The sequence below is a fragment of the Dreissena polymorpha genome, chromosome 1 (assembly GCF_020536995.1).
Source record: "Dreissena polymorpha isolate Duluth1 chromosome 1, UMN_Dpol_1.0, whole genome shotgun sequence".
Classification (NCBI taxonomy): Eukaryota; Metazoa; Mollusca; class Bivalvia; order Myida; family Dreissenidae; genus Dreissena; species Dreissena polymorpha.
Genome location: NC_068355.1, coordinates 178,551,230 through 178,569,655, shown reverse-complemented (window position 1 = coordinate 178,569,655; position 18,426 = coordinate 178,551,230). Strand labels below are relative to the sequence as shown.

Genomic DNA, 18,426 nt, shown 5'->3' with positions numbered 1-18,426 from the left:
AAAGCCTTATTCTTATTGAAACCAGCCTGGAATATGTTTAAGCTCAAAGCCTTATTCTTATTGAAACCAGTCTGGAATATGTTTAAGCTCAAAGCCTTATTCTTATTGAAACCAGCCTGGAATATGTTTAAGCTCAAAGGCCTTATTCTTATTGAAACCTGCCTGGGAGATATTTAAGCTCAAAAGCCTTATTCTTATTGAAACCAGCCTGGAATATGTTTAAGCTCAAAGGCCTTATTCTTATTGAAACCGGCCTGGGAGATATTTAAGCTCAAAAGCCTTATTCTTATTGAAACCAGCCTGGAATATGTTTAAGCTCAAAGCCTTATTAACCAGGTTTTCTCTCTAAATACAGTTTCCTTATTAAAGGGGTAAACCGAGGTTAATAAAATGTTGGTACAAATATCTTACAGCTCAGGAACAGTTGGTGACATTTTTAACCAGGTTTTCCGAAGGAAAAAACTTGTTATTAGATTGGCGAATGCGGGCAGGCTGGCGGGCTGGCTGGCGGGCGGGCGGAACAAGCTTGTCCGGGCCATAACTATGTCGTTCATTGTCAGATTTTAAAATCATTTGGCACATTTGTTCACCATCATTGGACGGTGTGTCGCGCAAAATAATTACGTCGATATCTCCAAGGTCAAGGTCACACTTTGAGTTCAAAGGTCAAAAATGGCCATAAATGAGCTTGTCCTGGCCATAACTATGTCATTAATTGTGAGATTTTAAAATCATTTGGCACATTTGTTCACCATCATGGGACGGTGTGTCGCACGAAAGAATCACGTCAATATCTCCAATGTCAAGGTCGCCACGACTAAAAATAGATTTTTTTAAAAAACAAACTTACAAAGGGGGTTAATTTTGTTTGTTCATTTCAAAAGTTCAGTTTGAGTTTTCTCCCTTTATCAGATTTTTTTTTCACAATGAAAACCTGGTTTTGTGACAATTTTGTCCCTTGTTCTTATTGAAACCAGCCTGGGAGATATTTAAGCTCAAAAGCCTTATTCTTATTGAAACCAGCCTGGAATATGTTTAAGCTCAAAGCCTTATTCTCATTGAAACCAGCCTGGGAGATATTTAAGCTCAAAAGCCTTATGCTTATTGTCCCCTACCAGACTTATGGTTTGCGCTTAGTCTGTCCGTCCGTCACTCTTTTCTGGATCCTGCGATAACTTTTAAAGTTCTTAATATTTTTTCATGAAACTTGAAACATAAGTAGATGGCAATATGGACATTATGCACGTCATTTCATTTTGTTCCTACGTCAACAATTCTGGTTGCTATTGCAACAAATAGACTTGAAATACTGCTGAACATGGTGGTTTTCTGGATCCTGCGATGACTTTAAAAGTTCTTAATATTTTTTCATGAAACTTGAAACATGGATAGATAGCAATATGGACATTATGCACATCATTTCACTCATTCCTACGTCAAAAATTGTGGTTGATATGGCAACCAAAAAAATAATCTGAAAATGGTGGAATTTCTCACAATGGTGGAGCCAGTAGGGGACAATATTGCTTGACAATAGCCTTGTTGAAACCAGCCTTGTATATATTAAAGCTCAAAAGCCTTATTCTTATTGAAACCAGCCTGGTATATATTAAAGCCCAAAGGACTTATTCTTATTGAAACCAGCCTGGGAGATATTTAAGCTCAAAAGCCTTATTCTTATTGAAACCAGCCTGGTACATGTATATATTAAAGCTCAAAGGCCTTAGTCTTATTGAAACCAGCCTGGTATATATTAAAGATCATAGGACTTATTCTTATTGAAACCAGCCTGGTATATATTTAAGCTCAAAAGCCTTATTCTTATTGAAACTCACCATGTATATATTTTTCCTCAAAGGCCTTATTCTTATTGAAACCAGCCTGGTATATATTTAAGCTCAAAAGCCTTATGCTAATTGAAACCAGCCTGGTATATATTTAAGCTCAAAGGCCTTATGCTATTTTAAGCACTTTTGAGTTTGTTTGTCTTGGTAGAACCAGTACCAGATGTCTTTAGTACCAGTACCGCAGGCTATTCTGGGATGGAACTTAATGAACAAGCATTAAGCCCATTTTTTGCAGAACAGTGAACCGCTTGGTCTGTAATAATTAAACACCATATCATAATCCTATGTTTCAGTTTGTGCCCCTCATAGTGGACCTATGTATCCAGATAGTTGAGGCACGTGGACTGGAGATGACTGGTGTCTACCGTATCCCTGGTAACAAGGCAGCCGTAACCATACTACAAGAAGAATTCAACAAGGTGCGCATGACTTGGGTCTTAGTGTTGATTGAAAAGCAATTATAACACTAAAATCTAAGAAGAAAAAATATTCTTTAATGTTAGAGAAATGCTTTATTTAGAGTCAAACTTGGTATTTACAACCTCTATCTACAGCATTCTTCCTGTGGAACATTTTCTTTTGGAGACAATCACCAGTGGAAGCCTACGTGTATTCAAACGCCGGACGTATTTTTTTAATGTTTTATTTCATTATTTATTTTGAAGTCTCAGAATGTGTTGTTGAATACGGGCCCAGCATTCTGTGTATTTGTACAGCTAAGCATACTTTTACAAAAAGGACAGCATGAATTCAGGGGGAAATGCTAGGATGCAATCATTGCCACTTGAGTAAGGATGTTTTTAACCAGATAAAGAACGCCTTCTTTCATCCGCATTTCAAATATTTTAAAATGTAGGCACAGAGGGTGTCACATTTAACAACAGAAAACTAGCCCATCAGAATGTATATGTAAATAAGGGTCATAAATATGATAATTATCTGGCCGTTATTATAATTTGTAGATAATTGAGCCCAACTTTGGGAAAATAAGGTTTCATGCATGTGAGTTACGTGTTGTCTGTTTAAAGGAAGTATTTTCTAGGGGAAAATCAAGTTTAGGAGGAAAGTGTGGTCCTTGATTAGCCTGTGCAGACTACAAAGATGAAACAGGGACAGAAATTTCCGACCATGCATTGGGCCCAGATTTTCCCACAGTGACGCTCAAATTATGATGCCATGTAATTGTTGCATAACCCAGCATTGTCACTATGTTATTTTTGTGGCAGGGTATCGACTGTATGAACCTGGAGCATGAGAAGTGGTGTGACGTGAACGTGATCAGTTCTCTATTGAAGTCTTTCTTCCGCCAGCTTCCTGAGCCACTAATTCCCGATGGTAAGTCTGGCAATTTGATGCTGGTTTTTATCATCCCCGCCATAGGTGGAGGGATTTTGTTTTGGCGTTGTCCGTCCGTCTTTCCGACCGTCCTTCTGGAGCCATATCTTGGAAGTGCTTGGGCGGATTTCATTGAAACTTGGTATGAGTATATATATGGATAACAGGATGATGCAGGCCAAATGGCATTGTACACCATCTGTTAATAGCAGAGTAATGGCCCTTTGTATCTTGAAAAAATGTTTTTTTTGAGTGTCAAATATAACATTTTGTGTCCAGAAGCATATTGGCATGGGTTATCAATTCAACGAATTTGCTTGTTTACTTTATTACAGTGATTTTTTTGGTCTTTATAAAGTACTAAAAAAAGGCACTTTTGCAATAAGGACAAAACTGCAAATTTCCAAATTGCTTTTAAAAAAATCCTGATTGATGGTCTCAAAAAAAAATTTTTTTTTTTTTTTTTTTTTAAATAACATTTACAGTACAGCCAAAGCGGCACAAACATAATCCGCGGCTACGCCACGGCCAGATTATTAATCCGCGGCGGCCGAATCGTGTGTTCACGCGGCGTATCGCCGTGGCACTCGGCATCTATCCGCGCAACAACGCCGAGTCTGTATTAACCTCGCGTACTTTCGCGGAGTAAATCCGCTGCATACGTACGCGGCGGATCGAGTGAAAAGATATCCACCTACATGTACATACATGTATGTGTAGCGTAGAATTAATTACGCGCAACTGTTTATGTTTCGTTCCATTATCATTATTAAATTTGTAATCCGAAACACACTTCCGAATTTTAATTCTAACGCGTCCTTTGGCAATTCTAGCGTCAAATAAACAGTGCTAAAATATCCTTTGTTTCATAAAAAGCGCGCGAAAATTATTACATCACGTCAGGCGTAAATCGTGTGTTCAGTGGAGGAAAAAAAACGCCCCGATTAGACGTTATTTCATCATCTCTACAAATAGTAACAAATGCCAAAATGTATTTGATACTTAAGGAAATATCGAGAATGTTTGTGTATCGTAAATATTTACCAGCATTTGCTTTAAAACTGGAATATACGGGATTATCGGGTAATTAGTAGCAATATTAACTGTATAATATGAACAAAATAAAACGTGTTTATATACGCATATTCAAACAATAGTTATAATAAGCTGATAATTAACAAAACTACAAATACGTCGTCACCGTCTTGATTATTGATGTGGCTTCAAACTGCTAATTTTCTCAGCTAAAATATAATAGCGGAATCAACATGCAATTAATTTATAAATCCACCATATGCTGGAGCCTTGACCACTTGTATGTGCGAAAACATAATTACGTGACCTTGTTTATGTGTGAAATACATACGCTACGGGCGGGAAACAAACTTAATAATTGGCCAGACACATTAACTATGCTTACATGTATATGCTAATACAATCCGCGCACAATAAATTTATTATGATTTTAATTAATATTATAATTGTTCTTTCAAAATTTGTTAACTACATTTAACTAATAATTAAAAAAAAAATATTTCATGATCGCATCGACTCGGCATCATGTCGTGGACCGCGGCATGCCTCGGCGGACAGATGCGAAGTTTCGCGGCGAAATGCGACTTGCCGCCGCATACTGACACGGCTTCAACGACTGACGCGGCATCGACTCGTTTCGCCTTGCCGCCGCGGATCGCGAAATACGTTTGTTCCGCTTTGGCTGTACTGTAGTTACTTTCCCTATGCAGCTCTATGGCTTGAACCTAAGTTATTATAATATTGACAACTTGATTACACTTAGTTATCAATGTTAATGTATGTTGAAGCAAAAAATAAAATACACCAATTTCCCAATCTGAAGAGATCATGACGAGAATTTTTCCATATTTTTCCCATATTTTTCCCATATTTTTCCCAATTGGGCTGGTACCTGTACTTTTACCAATTGGATAAAAAAAATTGCTGAATTATATCGGGAACAAAAAAAATCTAGAGAGATACTACTGTTATCTTAAAGATACTTTAAAATCTTTTATGTTTGTTGGCATGAAATTTCTTGGTTAAAAAAAGACTTTTAGGCTAATCATTTCATCGATTTGTAATGTTGAAAAAATGATGAATTTGTGATGTGTTTGTGTTAAATTTGTGGATCGTTCAACCGATGACATCAATGACTATTATTAACCCATAAATAATAATGATTGCTCAGTATTTCTCTATTTTACGCTACTTAGCTTAAAATAAACTATGACAATATATGGATGGTTTGGTTGCAGACCTGTACCAGCCATTCATCGATGCAAGCCGTAATAAGGATTCGGAGAAGCGCATGTTGAAGCTGAAGGCACTCATACACAAACTGCCGGAGCACCATCTAGAGACGTTCAAACACCTTGCGCGACACCTGAACCGCGTAGCCCAGTACGCTGACGTCAACAGGGTAAGTCCGCCCAGGTCAAGGAGGTAACGGGTTCAATCACGCTATGGGAGCATTGTTTAGATCTCTCTTAGAGACTCCAAGTACTGATTTTACCCTGGAAAAGAACTCGAGAGTGTTTCAATAAGCATTTTGCTTTTTATGCAACTGAGCTAAATTAAATAGTTTTAAACCAATCAGGGTAGGGACATGTTTTGGTGTTGCATTAATATTACCTTCGTTAAACTCGATGTTTTTACCGTCCGACAAACAATGTTTTATAGGGTGCTGGTGTTACCCCTCTGTCAGGTTATCCGCAGTTGGTAAGACTCTTTAAAATGCTTGTATAAGTTTGTGGTTGAACCTACTTCCACATATCTCAAGCCATCAATTGAAACTTTATACATGAAGTTACGATATGCAATACTTGTTTTATCTCTAGTGATCCACAGATGCCCTTGTTTCATCCGCATGTAGTACAGGTCAATTTATTATCTGTATTTTCATAAAATATACATTTACCTGTTCTGGAATTTTGTCCGCTCACCCATGAAGGCTGATGCATTAGTTGTTATTTTCAATCATAATCAAGAATTGCTCTGATGCAGGATTCAAATCGGTAATCCAATAGAACTGTTTTATATCATTATAAATAAATTGACGAAGACTGTGGACACAAGTCTGTTCTTGTGGTCAACATTTATTCCAACAGTGTCTTTCCGTTATGACTATATTGGTCAACTTCAGAAATGGATAAACACATCCATGGACTTTGTTAACCAAATGAGCACCCACCCTGTGCCCATTACAGTCAATTATCCACACTTTCCTGAGTTATTTGCCCTTGTTTCTTTCCTAGTGATACACACTTTCCTGAGTTACTTGCCCTTGTTTATTTCCTAGTGATCCACACTTTCCTGAGTTATTTGCCCTTGTTTCTTTCCTAGTGATACACACTTTCCTGAGTTATTTGCCCTTGTTTCTTTCCTAGTGATCCACACTTTCCTGAGTTATTTGCCCTTGTTACTTTCCTAGTGATACACTCTTTCCTGAGTTATTTGCCCTTGTTTATTTCCTAGTGATCCACACTTTCCTGAGTTATTTGCCCTTGTTTATTTCCTAGTGATACACACTTTCCTGAGTAATTTGTTTGTGTTTCATCCTTAGTAATTTACATATTCCAGAGTTATTTTCCCTTGTTTCATCTGTAGTTATTTACACTTTCCTGAGTTATTTTCCCTTGTTTTATCTGTAGTAATTTACACTTTCCTGGGTTATTTTCCCTTGTTTTATCTGTAGTAATTTACACTTTCCTGGGTTATTTTCCCTTGTTTTATCTGTAGTAATGTACACTTTCCTGAGTTATTTTCCCTTGTTTTATCTGTAGTAATTTACACTTTCCTGAGTTATTTTCCCTTGTTTTATCTGTAGTAATGTACACTTTCCTGGGTTATTTTCCCTTGTTTTATCCTTAATGGTCCACACTTTCATGAGTTTGTTGCTCTTTTATCATCCTTAATGGTCCAAACTCTCATGAGTTTGTTATCATTGAATGTTAGCTGACAAAGGGTTGTTTGGGTGTAAGTCATTTTTAGCTCGGCTGTTTTCGGAGAAAACCCGAGGTATTGTTATAGCCAGCTCGTCGTGTCGTGTCATCCGCCGTCTACGTCGTGCTAAAACCTTAACATTTTGTCGAGGTTTTGAACATTGGCTATAAAATCTAAGTGCTTCCACCTACAACTTTGAAACTTAATATGTAGCTGCACCTTGATGAGTTCTATACGCCTGACCCATATTTGGGTCACAAGGTCAAAGGTCAAGGTCACTGTGACCTCTAAAAAAATTAATAATAATTTCTGACAAGCTTTCATTTATTAAAAAATGCACCTGCAGCGGAGTGTTGGCACCCGTTATGCAGTGCTCTTGTTTGAATAATTACTTTGACAGCCTCTACATGCTGTTGTTATTCTGTATTCAAACTAGAGCTGCAACAGTTTGAATCAACTTAAAAATATTATGTAGGAATGGCAAAATAGTCTGTAGGTAAAACTAAATCATTTGATGGGTTCTTGTCCCAAAGCAGTTGAAAAATGTTAATTAAAAAGCAATTTGAAGACACTGTATAGTGATTTTTATGCCACCGGATTAAATGAACGGGGGTATATTGTTTTTGGCCTGTCTGTCTGTCATTGTGTGTGTCAGTCAAAAACTTAAACCTTGTTGATAACTTTTGCAATATTGAAGATAGCAACTTGATATTTGGCATGCATGTGTATCTCATGGAGCTGCACATTTTGAGTGGTGAAAGGTCAAGGTCATTCTTCAAGGTCAAAGGTCAAAAATGGCTTCAAAGCGGCGCAGTAGGGGGCATTGTGTTTCACAAACACAGCTCTTGTTTCTTTTGACAACCCCTGCAACAAAGTAGAGATGGTTTTATTGTATGGTTTTAGCGGAATATATGTTTTTATTGTTGAAAAAAATCTATTACCCAGGAATATTTAAGATTTATATATTTTTCTCTGCAAAAATAATGGTCAGAATATAATAATAATTATTGCATTATTTTTCCATTAGTTACATCGGTCTTCATATATCTTAAATGTTAAGTGACACATGAAAAGTGTGCATAATATGTGTTTGTCACCACAATGTTTACATGAATAGGAATTGATAAGTCTGGAGTCATATTGCCTACAAAAATGTATAGAGTCATAATGCAACCTGCTCCAAATATTGTAAAATCATTTATACTTGGGAGCATTCAATTTCGTGGTTTAAAAAAAGACATTCCTGGACACATTGACTTTGGAAAGAACAATAACCACCTTTTCGATGTGTTTGTGTTAAATTTCGTGGATCAGTAAACCCCAAAAAATCAAAGAAAATTAATGTGTGACGAAGATAAATGATTTTACAGTAGTCTGGTAATTCTTTCAGATGCAGGCCAAGAACCTTGCTATCGTGTTTGGGCCGACATTGATCCGCAAGGCCGACGACAACATGGTAGCCATGGTGACAGACATGTCGGACCACTGCAAGATCATAGAAAGCATCATTCTCCATGTATGTACTGTACTTAAGCATATATAAGGCACAACCATGTATAACGCGCACCAATTCTGGAAAGTAAAATATTGTGGTGTAAAACTATAATAACTTACGGAACACTGAAATGTCAAGGACCACAAACAGTCTTCACCTGATTTTTTCAGAGCACCAGGCTTACAAAATCACTTTTCTGAAGACCTTTAACTTACCCAGCTGTCTTGTAATGCAGCTTATTGAAAATTCTATGAACTTCGCTTAATTGTGGGTTTAATTAGTTATCAAGAATTATATTTATTTTGTTTGTGTGTAACTTGTTATGTTTCTAGTTGGTTAACTGCTACCATATTTCACAACTGCAAGAATGCAGTTGTTATTTATAATCTGCCATAAGAATCTTTTGTGAAATAAAAAGAAAGTAAAAAGAACTACACAATAAGACCAATTAGGACAATCTTCACTTGCCCCAAGCTAACAGCAAACATCCAATTCTTAAGGCTAGTGGATTAGAAACAAGTGGATTAGAGGCTAGTGGGTTTGAGGCTAGTGGGTTAGAGGCTAGTGGGTTAGAAACTAGTGGATTAGAGGCAAGCGGATTAGAGGCTAGTGGGTTTGAGGCTAGTGGGTTAGAGGCTAGTGGGTTTGAGGCTAGTGGGTTAGAGGCTAGTGGGTTAGATGCTAGTGGGTAAGATACTAGTGGGTTAGATGCTAGTGGGTTAGATGCTAGTGGGTTTAAGGCTAGTGGGTTAGAGGCTAGTGGGTTAGAGGCTAGTGGGTTAGAGGCTAGTGGGTTAGAGGCTAGTGGGTTTGAGGCTAGTGGGTTTGAGGCTAGTGGGTTAGGGGCTAGTGGGTTAGAGGCTAGTGGGTTAGAGGCTAGTGGGTTAGAGGCCAGTGGGTTTGAGGCCAGTGGGTTAGAGGCTAGTGGGTTTGATGCTTGTGGGTTAGAGGCTAGTGGGTTTGAGGCCAGTGGGTTTGAGGCTAGAAGGTTACAGGGAAGTTTGCTCAAAAAGGCTTGGGTGCGCCTAAAGACCAGTGGAAAGCAGACCCATATGATGACATTTTCTTATTAAGTATTGGCATCATCTGCAGTCAGCTGAGGGATTGTTATTTTACAATGATTTGCTACATGCTTTATGTTTGTTTCTGTGTGAGTGGTTCTTTGGCTCCTGTACATGCTACATGTTTGTTTCAGTGTGAGTGGATCTTTGGCTCCTGGGACATGGACAGCAGCGTCCCCACAGATGACGAGGCTGCAGAGTGCATGTCTTTGGTGTCAGCGCCCTCCAGCAGTAACATGAGAGAGGAGGCTGGTATGGACAGGTTCATTCACCCATTACCACTGAGATACTTACTTTGACGTGTTTGTATTCCTTTAGAAAATCAAATAAAATATAGATTATAGTTTTAAAGGCTTAGGTTCAAACCATGTGATACTGATGAGTTGCAAACATCATAAAACCTGACCAGACTGTGGCAGGCTTTAGCGATTTAATGCTTATTGCATAAAGCCAGTTTGTTTTTGCTCTTGAGTCAGGTTTAATGAAACTTTAAAGGAATGATCCTTGCTTAAGATCTTTAATGGTGAAGGCTCAACACACCAGGAGCGTCAATACTTCGACCAAAACAGACACGGCGTGTGACAACATGCGTTGTTACGGAAAACAAAAATTGGTTTGACCGGCTGATATTCAATGATACAAATTACTTTTTTGTATTTTTTTTATTCATTTTGTATGCAATTAGTAGTTAGAAATTCAACTGTAAATGTCAAACCTATATTTGATCTTCTAACCAAAGTTTGTATATGGATTTAATGCATCATGTTTATTTTTGTCTAATTTTGGTTCCTTCCATGATGAGTCATTGCACACACGATACCTTTGTTCATCGTCATTTCATTTTGGTGGAAAGACATTATTCGCTGAACTAGCAGAGGAATAGCCTTTTCATTGAAAAAATAACCCTTTAATTGATCCGTCAATTTCTGTTGAAACAAAAAAGAACTTGAAATGATGCAGCAGAGGCCGACGCATATCCCCACACCGCATGTTTGACCCAGGGGACGCCCCAGGGTTGGTAATGGGGCCATGCATAGTTAAGAGTGACCGTATTGTCATAAGAGATATTCAGTATCAATTTGAAGTGTCTTTTCATGTTAGAAATAAAGATAAGCATTGTTAGATTAATAACTATGGCTTTTATTTTTTACGGTATATTGATATGAAATGTAAACATCCAATGCAAATATGGAAACAAAATGTCAAAAATGTAGTCCACTATGTACATGTAATAGAAGAGTAAAGGATGGTAGGCATGTGTTGACATGTAAAGCATAAGTTTAAACGACACCCAGAGTTTCCTCCTATAAAATCATTATGCTGTTTGATAAGATCGTTTATGTGCAATCCTCTTAAAGCGTATTTCAATCAACTTTGATGTTTTTTCTTCTTTCAGAGTTAAACCCACGTGAGATTGTTTCAAGTATCGTCTCTGCAGCCAATAGAAAACTTCGGGGTGAAAGCCCAGCTCGCGTCTTGCCGCCGGACAAACGAAGCGTGTCCGTGTCAGACCCACCCCTTGGCTACAACGAGCGAAACATAGACAATGAGATTCTCATTAGGACGCAAAAGATCGACACAACATCCCGCAGCAGCCCGAATCTAGCAGCCATGCAGCATAGCACGGACCTGCTGAAACCATTACCGGATCTACCAGACAGACGCATGGCAAAGTCCCAAGACTTTGTAGACCGCGAATTTTCTGACTTCGATTTCATCGATTCTGAGAAGGAAAATTCGGTGGCTTTTCTTACGCCGATGACGCAGTATTTTTCGGACGAGTCTCTACTGGACCGGAATGACGAGTTGGAGCTCTCCCACGGCAGCACATCACTCCACGGGAGTTTTAACCGACTCCGACGTGAGACGATCGACAGTCTGAGGCGCATTGAGCTGGAGGCGCGTGCCATTCGGGAACGGGAAGAACGGGAAGAGCGCCGACAGCGGGAGGAAAAGAAGCGTCAACTTGAGCGGCAAAGAATTGAGGCAGATATCCTGCAGACGCAGCGTGAGCTAGAGATTGAGGACAGGCATAGCGTGGAAGATCTGCTCCAAGCAACAACTGGATATTCACTGAGTCTGCACCCACACGGAGACACGCCAGAAGAATCGGGTAGAACCAAGCGGTACGGTGGTAGAGACTCACACAGGAGTGATAAGCATATTGTTGTGAAGAGTAATGCTGGATCTAACTATCGGTCAGCGCGGCAGCCCCGACAGATGAGCGCAGGGTCGCTGTCATCCCAAGCGAAACGAACGGGCTCAGTGGAAAATATGGCGGACGGACACAGCTTTCCAAGTGCTATTAACCGCCCCACCGCCCAGGTAAAGGCTCAGTCTAAGAGGGACTCAGCAGAGATAAAGCGGCGAAGTGCGGGTTTAACCCGGACAGGTTCAGTGCGGCGCGGTTCTCTGGATTCCCTGATTGACTTGCTGGAGAGGCGGGACAACCGTATGTCCTGGGCTTCCACAGACTCCGATGAGGGATTTGATTTGCTAGCTACGCTAACCTCGACTTTCGATAAGAAATTGCAAACATTATCTAGTGCTAAAATGTCCAATTGTGCATCATCATCAAAGCCTCCTAGGTGGGGTCTGAATTCAAATGGTGGCAGTGTAAGTAATGGCGCTTTACCTGATGCAGGCGATTCCCCGGCAGCTCAGACGGCACAGCACCGACTCCCTCCACAGCCTCCCCTGTCCCACTTATCTCGGCAAGCAGCCATGCAGGCAGATAATCAGGGTCAAGGAAAGCAGTACAGAGATCCCAGCCTACACAGGACGCCACCGAAATCGGACGCGAAGATAGGATTGGCGACCAGATTTGAGAGAAGCACCACTCACAATCCTCTCTATGAAGGCCACAGTGAGCCAAGTCTTAACCTTCTGGTTCGGTCAGGTAGCAACAATAGCGGTATCAACCTGCACAGTGATGTTACATACTCAGCTGATAGTGCTGTTGTCCAAGGGGTTGCTTCTAGGGGGATGGAACGTTCTGAGAGTAACGCTGCAATCCAAGGGATTGCTTCCAGGGGGATGGAACGTTCCGAGAGTAGTGCTTCAATTCATGGGGCTGCTTCTAGGGGGATTGAAAGGTCCGAGAGTGATTCAAGGGTTGCCTCAGTCATGGTAGTGATTTCCAGTCCATCGATAATGTCTGCTGACAGCAGCGGTCGCATGGCAATACAGCAACACGTCTCTAAACCTCTCACTGCATACCAGTCACCGCTAAAGTCGTTCTTAAACTCGCAGAATGACGGTCTCCATGGTGACCCCTTAAGGACAGAAACCCCATCAAAACGTCCAGACTACCGGCCCATTACAAAATCAGAAAAGACCGAAGTGAATGTGAGACTATCTCAGAGCTTAGAGAAAAACAGAGCAGCCGAGGAATCTGACGCTGCCAGTCGTGGACCGGTCAGTGAGAGTGTGCCAAAAACTCGGTCTGCATCGCCGCCTGTATTCGGTAGGAAAAGAAACGAGCAGTGTAAACGTCGTCGCCATACAGTGGGTGGTACAAGTGATAGCAATAATATTTTAGCAATGGACGCCGCCTTGTCAAATGTGAAACGACAGTCGGCTTGGGAGCAACTGCGACCGAACGTTGGTGCCAACGTTGTGCCTCACGCAAACATGCAGTCGTGGCTGCAGGCTGAGCGACTCAGGGGAAGTTCACCTGATCTGTCGTCCCTCAGGGATAGGGGAAACAGACAGGCTACATCCTGACCTTGAACTTGAGTATTTACCATGTTTTGACCATTGACCTTGGTTTTTACTTTGAAAATAAATCTTGGTTGGGGTTTGACCTGTGCTTGACCTTAAGGGATTTGATGCTATGTTTGGTCATTGACATTGGAGTGTTTAGGATTATGTGTATAGACAGAAGTTCAAAATGTCGCAATTCTGATAAAGGGTATTCAACTGCAATATGTTTGTTAAGAAGGTGAAACTTTGTGAACTTGATGTCGTTGACATGAACTTTATATTGACACAGAGACTCAAATACAGTTGACATGAACTTTATATTGACACAGAGACTCAAATACAATCAGAGAGTATTTAACTATTGATTTTGTTAGACAATATTTTTTTTAATGTTTATTAATGCATTGTTGATATAGGTATGTACATTTTATTTGACTTTTTTTTTACTTTTTTTTTACTGCAAACTGTTTAACCTTTGAACTGTTTATTTAAAACTTGAGTGTTAAATCCCCCAAACTGCCGCTGTTAAAATACTCAAGAGATGGAAACGATGTTATGTCAAATCATTATTACTCTTTGGACATGATTTTTAACCAGGTTTTTAACCAGGTTTTCCGAAGGAAAAAACGGGTTATTAGATTGGCGAATGCGGGCGGGCTGGCTGGCGGGCGGGCGGAACAAGCTTGTCCGGGCCATAACTTTGTCGTTCATTGTGAGATTTTAAAATCATTTGGCACATTTGTTAACCATCATTAGACGGTGTGTTGCGCGAAAAAATTACGTCAATATCTCCAAGGTCAAGGTCACACTTTGAGTTCAAAGGTAAAAAATAGCCATAAATGAGCTTGTCTGGGCTATAACTATGTCATTCATTATGAGATTTTAAAATCATTTGGCACATTTGTTCACCATCATGGGACGGTGTGTCGCACGAAAAAATCACGTCAATATCTCCAATGTCAAGGTCGCCACGACTAAAAATAGATTTATTTTAAAACAAACTTACAAAGGGGGTTAATTTTGTTTGTTCATTTCAAAAGTTCAGTTTGAGTTGTCTCCCTTCACAGATTTTTTTTCACAATGAAAACCTGGTTTTGTGACAATTTTATCCCTTGTTTTTTCATTGATTTCGTGAGTTGATCAATCAATTTATCACAAACACATCGGAAAATGACCAACGCAAATTCCTGATTCTTTTTTTTACTAAAATAAAAAAACATGAAATTATGTGTCTGCAAAAGCCATTTAAAAAAAAAATAACGTTATTTCTTGCCAACGAATATAAACTATTTGGCAGCATTCCAAAACCGGTTGGTACTGGAATACAAATTGCTACGGTATTTATCGATATATACTATATGAATAGTTTCCGCCATTAAAGAAACCCCTCCCCCCATTACACCCCACCCACCCCTTTTTGCCAACTTTCCTTGTACTTGCAATATTTTTTATTTGACTGAAACTTATAGATATTTGTTAAATAGAGTTGCAGATATTGTATTTTAAGACAGCATGTGCATGCATGCAAATTAGAGACGATAGGTAATCATTTATTCATTCGTGTATACTATTTAATACGTTATTATAGTTGTATTGTACGGTTGTTTTAACAAGAGTTGTTTCCCTTTAATGTACATTTTATATTGAATGTGTACATTTTTAACAATGATAAATTAAACATGATTTTTCAAATCCATGTTCTTTGATGATTACGAATATTGGAACAAAATGCAAATACTGTTTAACGTATTAGTGCGTATTTCTAGGTATTCTATAGACATTGTGAGAACCCGAAGTTCTATAGAATTTATATAAAGTGTGAAACTGTTGTATCCATGAATCAAATAAGGCAGTTTTACATGTTTGCATCGGTAACGGTATTTAGTTCCTGTGTTATTCAAAATACAACCTGAATTTAACATATACAAACTAAGAATATGGTCGACAGTTGTTTAAAATATTTGAAATGAAGAGACCTGTTGATAAATGTTTAAAAAATATTATTCCACGCAAAAATGGTCTGTGAATGTCACAAATTAACGGTAAAGCAAACAAGGTATGTCTTAGCAATGTTTGTGCAATGTAATATGTAATAATTAATAATGGACAATTTAGTTTAGTTCTAATACACAATATATTAATTGTAAAGTGCAATGTCCCCAGTTTGTGGCATATAAAATAACACACACAATAACTCGCATGTTGTGGGGTCAGTGGTACTTACCTGTAGCCAATTGTATAGTGCAATGTCCCCAGTTTGTGGCATATAAAGTTACACACACAATAACTCGCATGTTGTGGGGTCAGTGGTACTTACCTGTAGCCAATTGTATAGTGCAATGTCCCCAGTTTGTGGCATATAAAATTACACACACAATAACTCGCATGTTGTGGGGTCAGTGGTACTTACCTGTAGCCAATTGTATAGTGCAATGTCCCCAGTTTGTGGCATATAAAATAACACACACAATAACTCGCATGTTGTGGGGTCAGTGGTACTTACCTGTAGCCAATTGTATAGTGCAATGTCCCCAGTTTGTGGCATATAAAATAACACACACAATAACTCGCATGTTGTGGGGTCAGTGGTACTTACCTGTAGCCAATTGTATAGTGCAATGTCCCCAGTTTGTGGCATATAAAATAACACACACAATAACTCGCATGTTGTGGGGTCAGTGGTTCTTACCTGTAGCCAATTGTATAGTGCAATGTCCCCAGTTTGTGGCATATAAAATTACACACACAATAACTCGCATGTTGTGGGGTCAGTGGTACTTACCTGTAGCCAATTGTATAGTGCAATGTCCCCAGTTTGTGGCATATAAAATAACACACACAATAACTCGCATGTTGTGGGGTCAGTGGTTCTTACCTGTAGCCAATTGTATAATGCAATTCTCAACAAGTATCTTATCCAGTGTATAACTTTTGGTTATCTTATATTTAGGATACAAGCTTTGGTTAGTGATTGTATAGAAAATTGGTACCCGAACAGAAGCTAGTTATGGTTGAGTTTCAGATTTAGCTTAGGTATTTGACTCCGGTTATCTTTATCCAAATAAAAGAATGTACTGCCAACATGACTGACACCGAATAACGGAGCGCTTGACTACATATACAATTTTGACGAGTTAACAGATTTACGAAGCTGACGATCCTAAAGCTGACGTCAACGATGACGAATCGACAGATTCACGAAGCTTGATAATCCTAAAGCTGACATTAACGATGAAGAATTGACAGATTTACTAAGATGACGATCCTAAAGCTGACATAACGATGACGAATTGACATATTTACTAAGATGACGATCCTAAAGCTAACATTAACGATGACGAATTGACAGAATTACTTAGCTGACTATCCTAAAGCTGACATTAACGATGACGAATTGAAAGATATACTAAGATGACGATCCTAAAGCTGACATTAACGATGACGAATTGACAGATTTACTAAGATGACGATCCTAAAGCTGACATTAACGATGACGAATTGACAGATTTACTAAGATGACGATCCTAAAGTTGACATTAAAGATGACGAATTGACAGACTTACTAAGATGACGATCCTAAAGCGGACATTAACGATGACGAATTGACATATTTACTAAGATGACGATCCTAAAGCGGACATTAACGATGACGAATTGACATATTTACTAAGATGACGATCCTAAAGTTGACATTAAAGATGACGAATTGACAGACTTACTAAGATGACGATCCTAAAGCGGACATTAACGATGACGAATTTACAGATTTACTAAGATGAAGATCCTAAAGCTGACATTAACGATGACGAATTGACAGATTTACTAAGCTGACTTTCCTAAAGCTGATGTTAACGATGACGAATTGACAGATTTACTAAACTGGCCATCCCTAAGCTGATGTCAACGATTTAGATTTTCACTACACAACATTGACCGAATAGAAAAACTGATAGAATATGACCTGAGAGACCAACTAGGAGGAATCAACCATTGACACCGAGGCGAAGAATATTAATAACTCTGAGATTTTTTGCGTCCGGGTTTTGTTTACTATTAATAAAGGATATGTCTGGGGTTGACATTGCAACTAGGTCAACGGTCTTGACATGAGGAACTGACAAACTGAGTGACTTTAAATACCAAATAATTAAATGAACTATGGTTAAACGATGCCAATGGGATTTATGAAACTTGAACAATCAGTATCCAGAATGATTTGTTGAAAGCGTTGAAAGAAAAACAATTTAAAAAGCTGAAACGTTATTTTGTCAAGCGCGGGTGATTGCATTAATGTGTACAATTACCGAAAACCCCTTAAAGAGATCGTCTTTATTTTATGCTCACCTGCCACGTTGTGCGTGCGTGTATGCGTGTGTCCGTCAACAATTTGTTTGTGTAGACAGTAGAGGTCAGTTTTCATCCAATCTTAATGAAATTTGGTCAGAATGTTTATCTTGATGAAATCTGGTTTGGGATTGTATTTGGGTCATCTGGTGTCAAAAACTAAGTCACTAGGCCAAAAAATAGAAAAAACTTGTGTAGACAATATAGTTCACGGATTTTATCCAATCTTTATGAAATTTGGTCACAATGTTTATTTTGTCGAAATCTGGGTTGGGATTGTATTTGGGTCATCTGGGGTCAAAAACTAGATCACTAGGTCAAATAATAGAAAAACCTTGTGTAGACAATAAAGGTCACAGTTTTCATCCAATCTTTATGAAATTTGGTCAGAATTTTTATCTTAATAAAATCTGGGTTGGATTTGTATTTGGGTCATCTGGGGTCAAAAACTAGGTCACTAGGTCAAATAATAGAAAAACCTTGTGTAGACAATAAAGGTCACAGTTTTCATCAAATCTTTATGAAATTTGGTGAGAATGTTTATCTTGATGAAATCTGGGTTGGGATTGTATTTTGGTCATCTGGGGTCAAAAACTATGTCACTAGGTCAAATAATAGAAAAACCTTGTGTAGGCAATAGAGATCACATATTTCATCCAATCTTTATGAAATTTGGTCA

General features: G+C 38.8%; 1 protein-coding gene across 4 annotated transcripts in view; it reads left to right on the top strand.

Moving 5' to 3' along the window:
- LOC127863158 (uncharacterized) overlaps positions 1–15,047 on the top strand; it is a 123,221-nt gene extending 108,174 nt beyond the window's left edge. For all 4 annotated transcript variants that reach the window (XM_052402552.1, XM_052402563.1, XM_052402572.1 and 1 more), the window contains 6 exons: positions 2,141–2,266; positions 3,074–3,182; positions 5,456–5,619; positions 8,533–8,658; positions 9,833–9,950; positions 11,095–15,047. In XM_052402552.1, the coding sequence (XP_052258512.1) occupies positions 2,141–2,266; positions 3,074–3,182; positions 5,456–5,619; positions 8,533–8,658; positions 9,833–9,950; positions 11,095–13,424 (2,973 nt within the window). In that variant the 3' untranslated portion in view covers positions 13,425–15,047. The remainder of the gene's footprint in view (positions 1–2,140; positions 2,267–3,073; positions 3,183–5,455; positions 5,620–8,532; positions 8,659–9,832; positions 9,951–11,094) is intronic.
- The last annotated feature ends 3,379 nt before the right edge of the window (positions 15,048–18,426 follow it).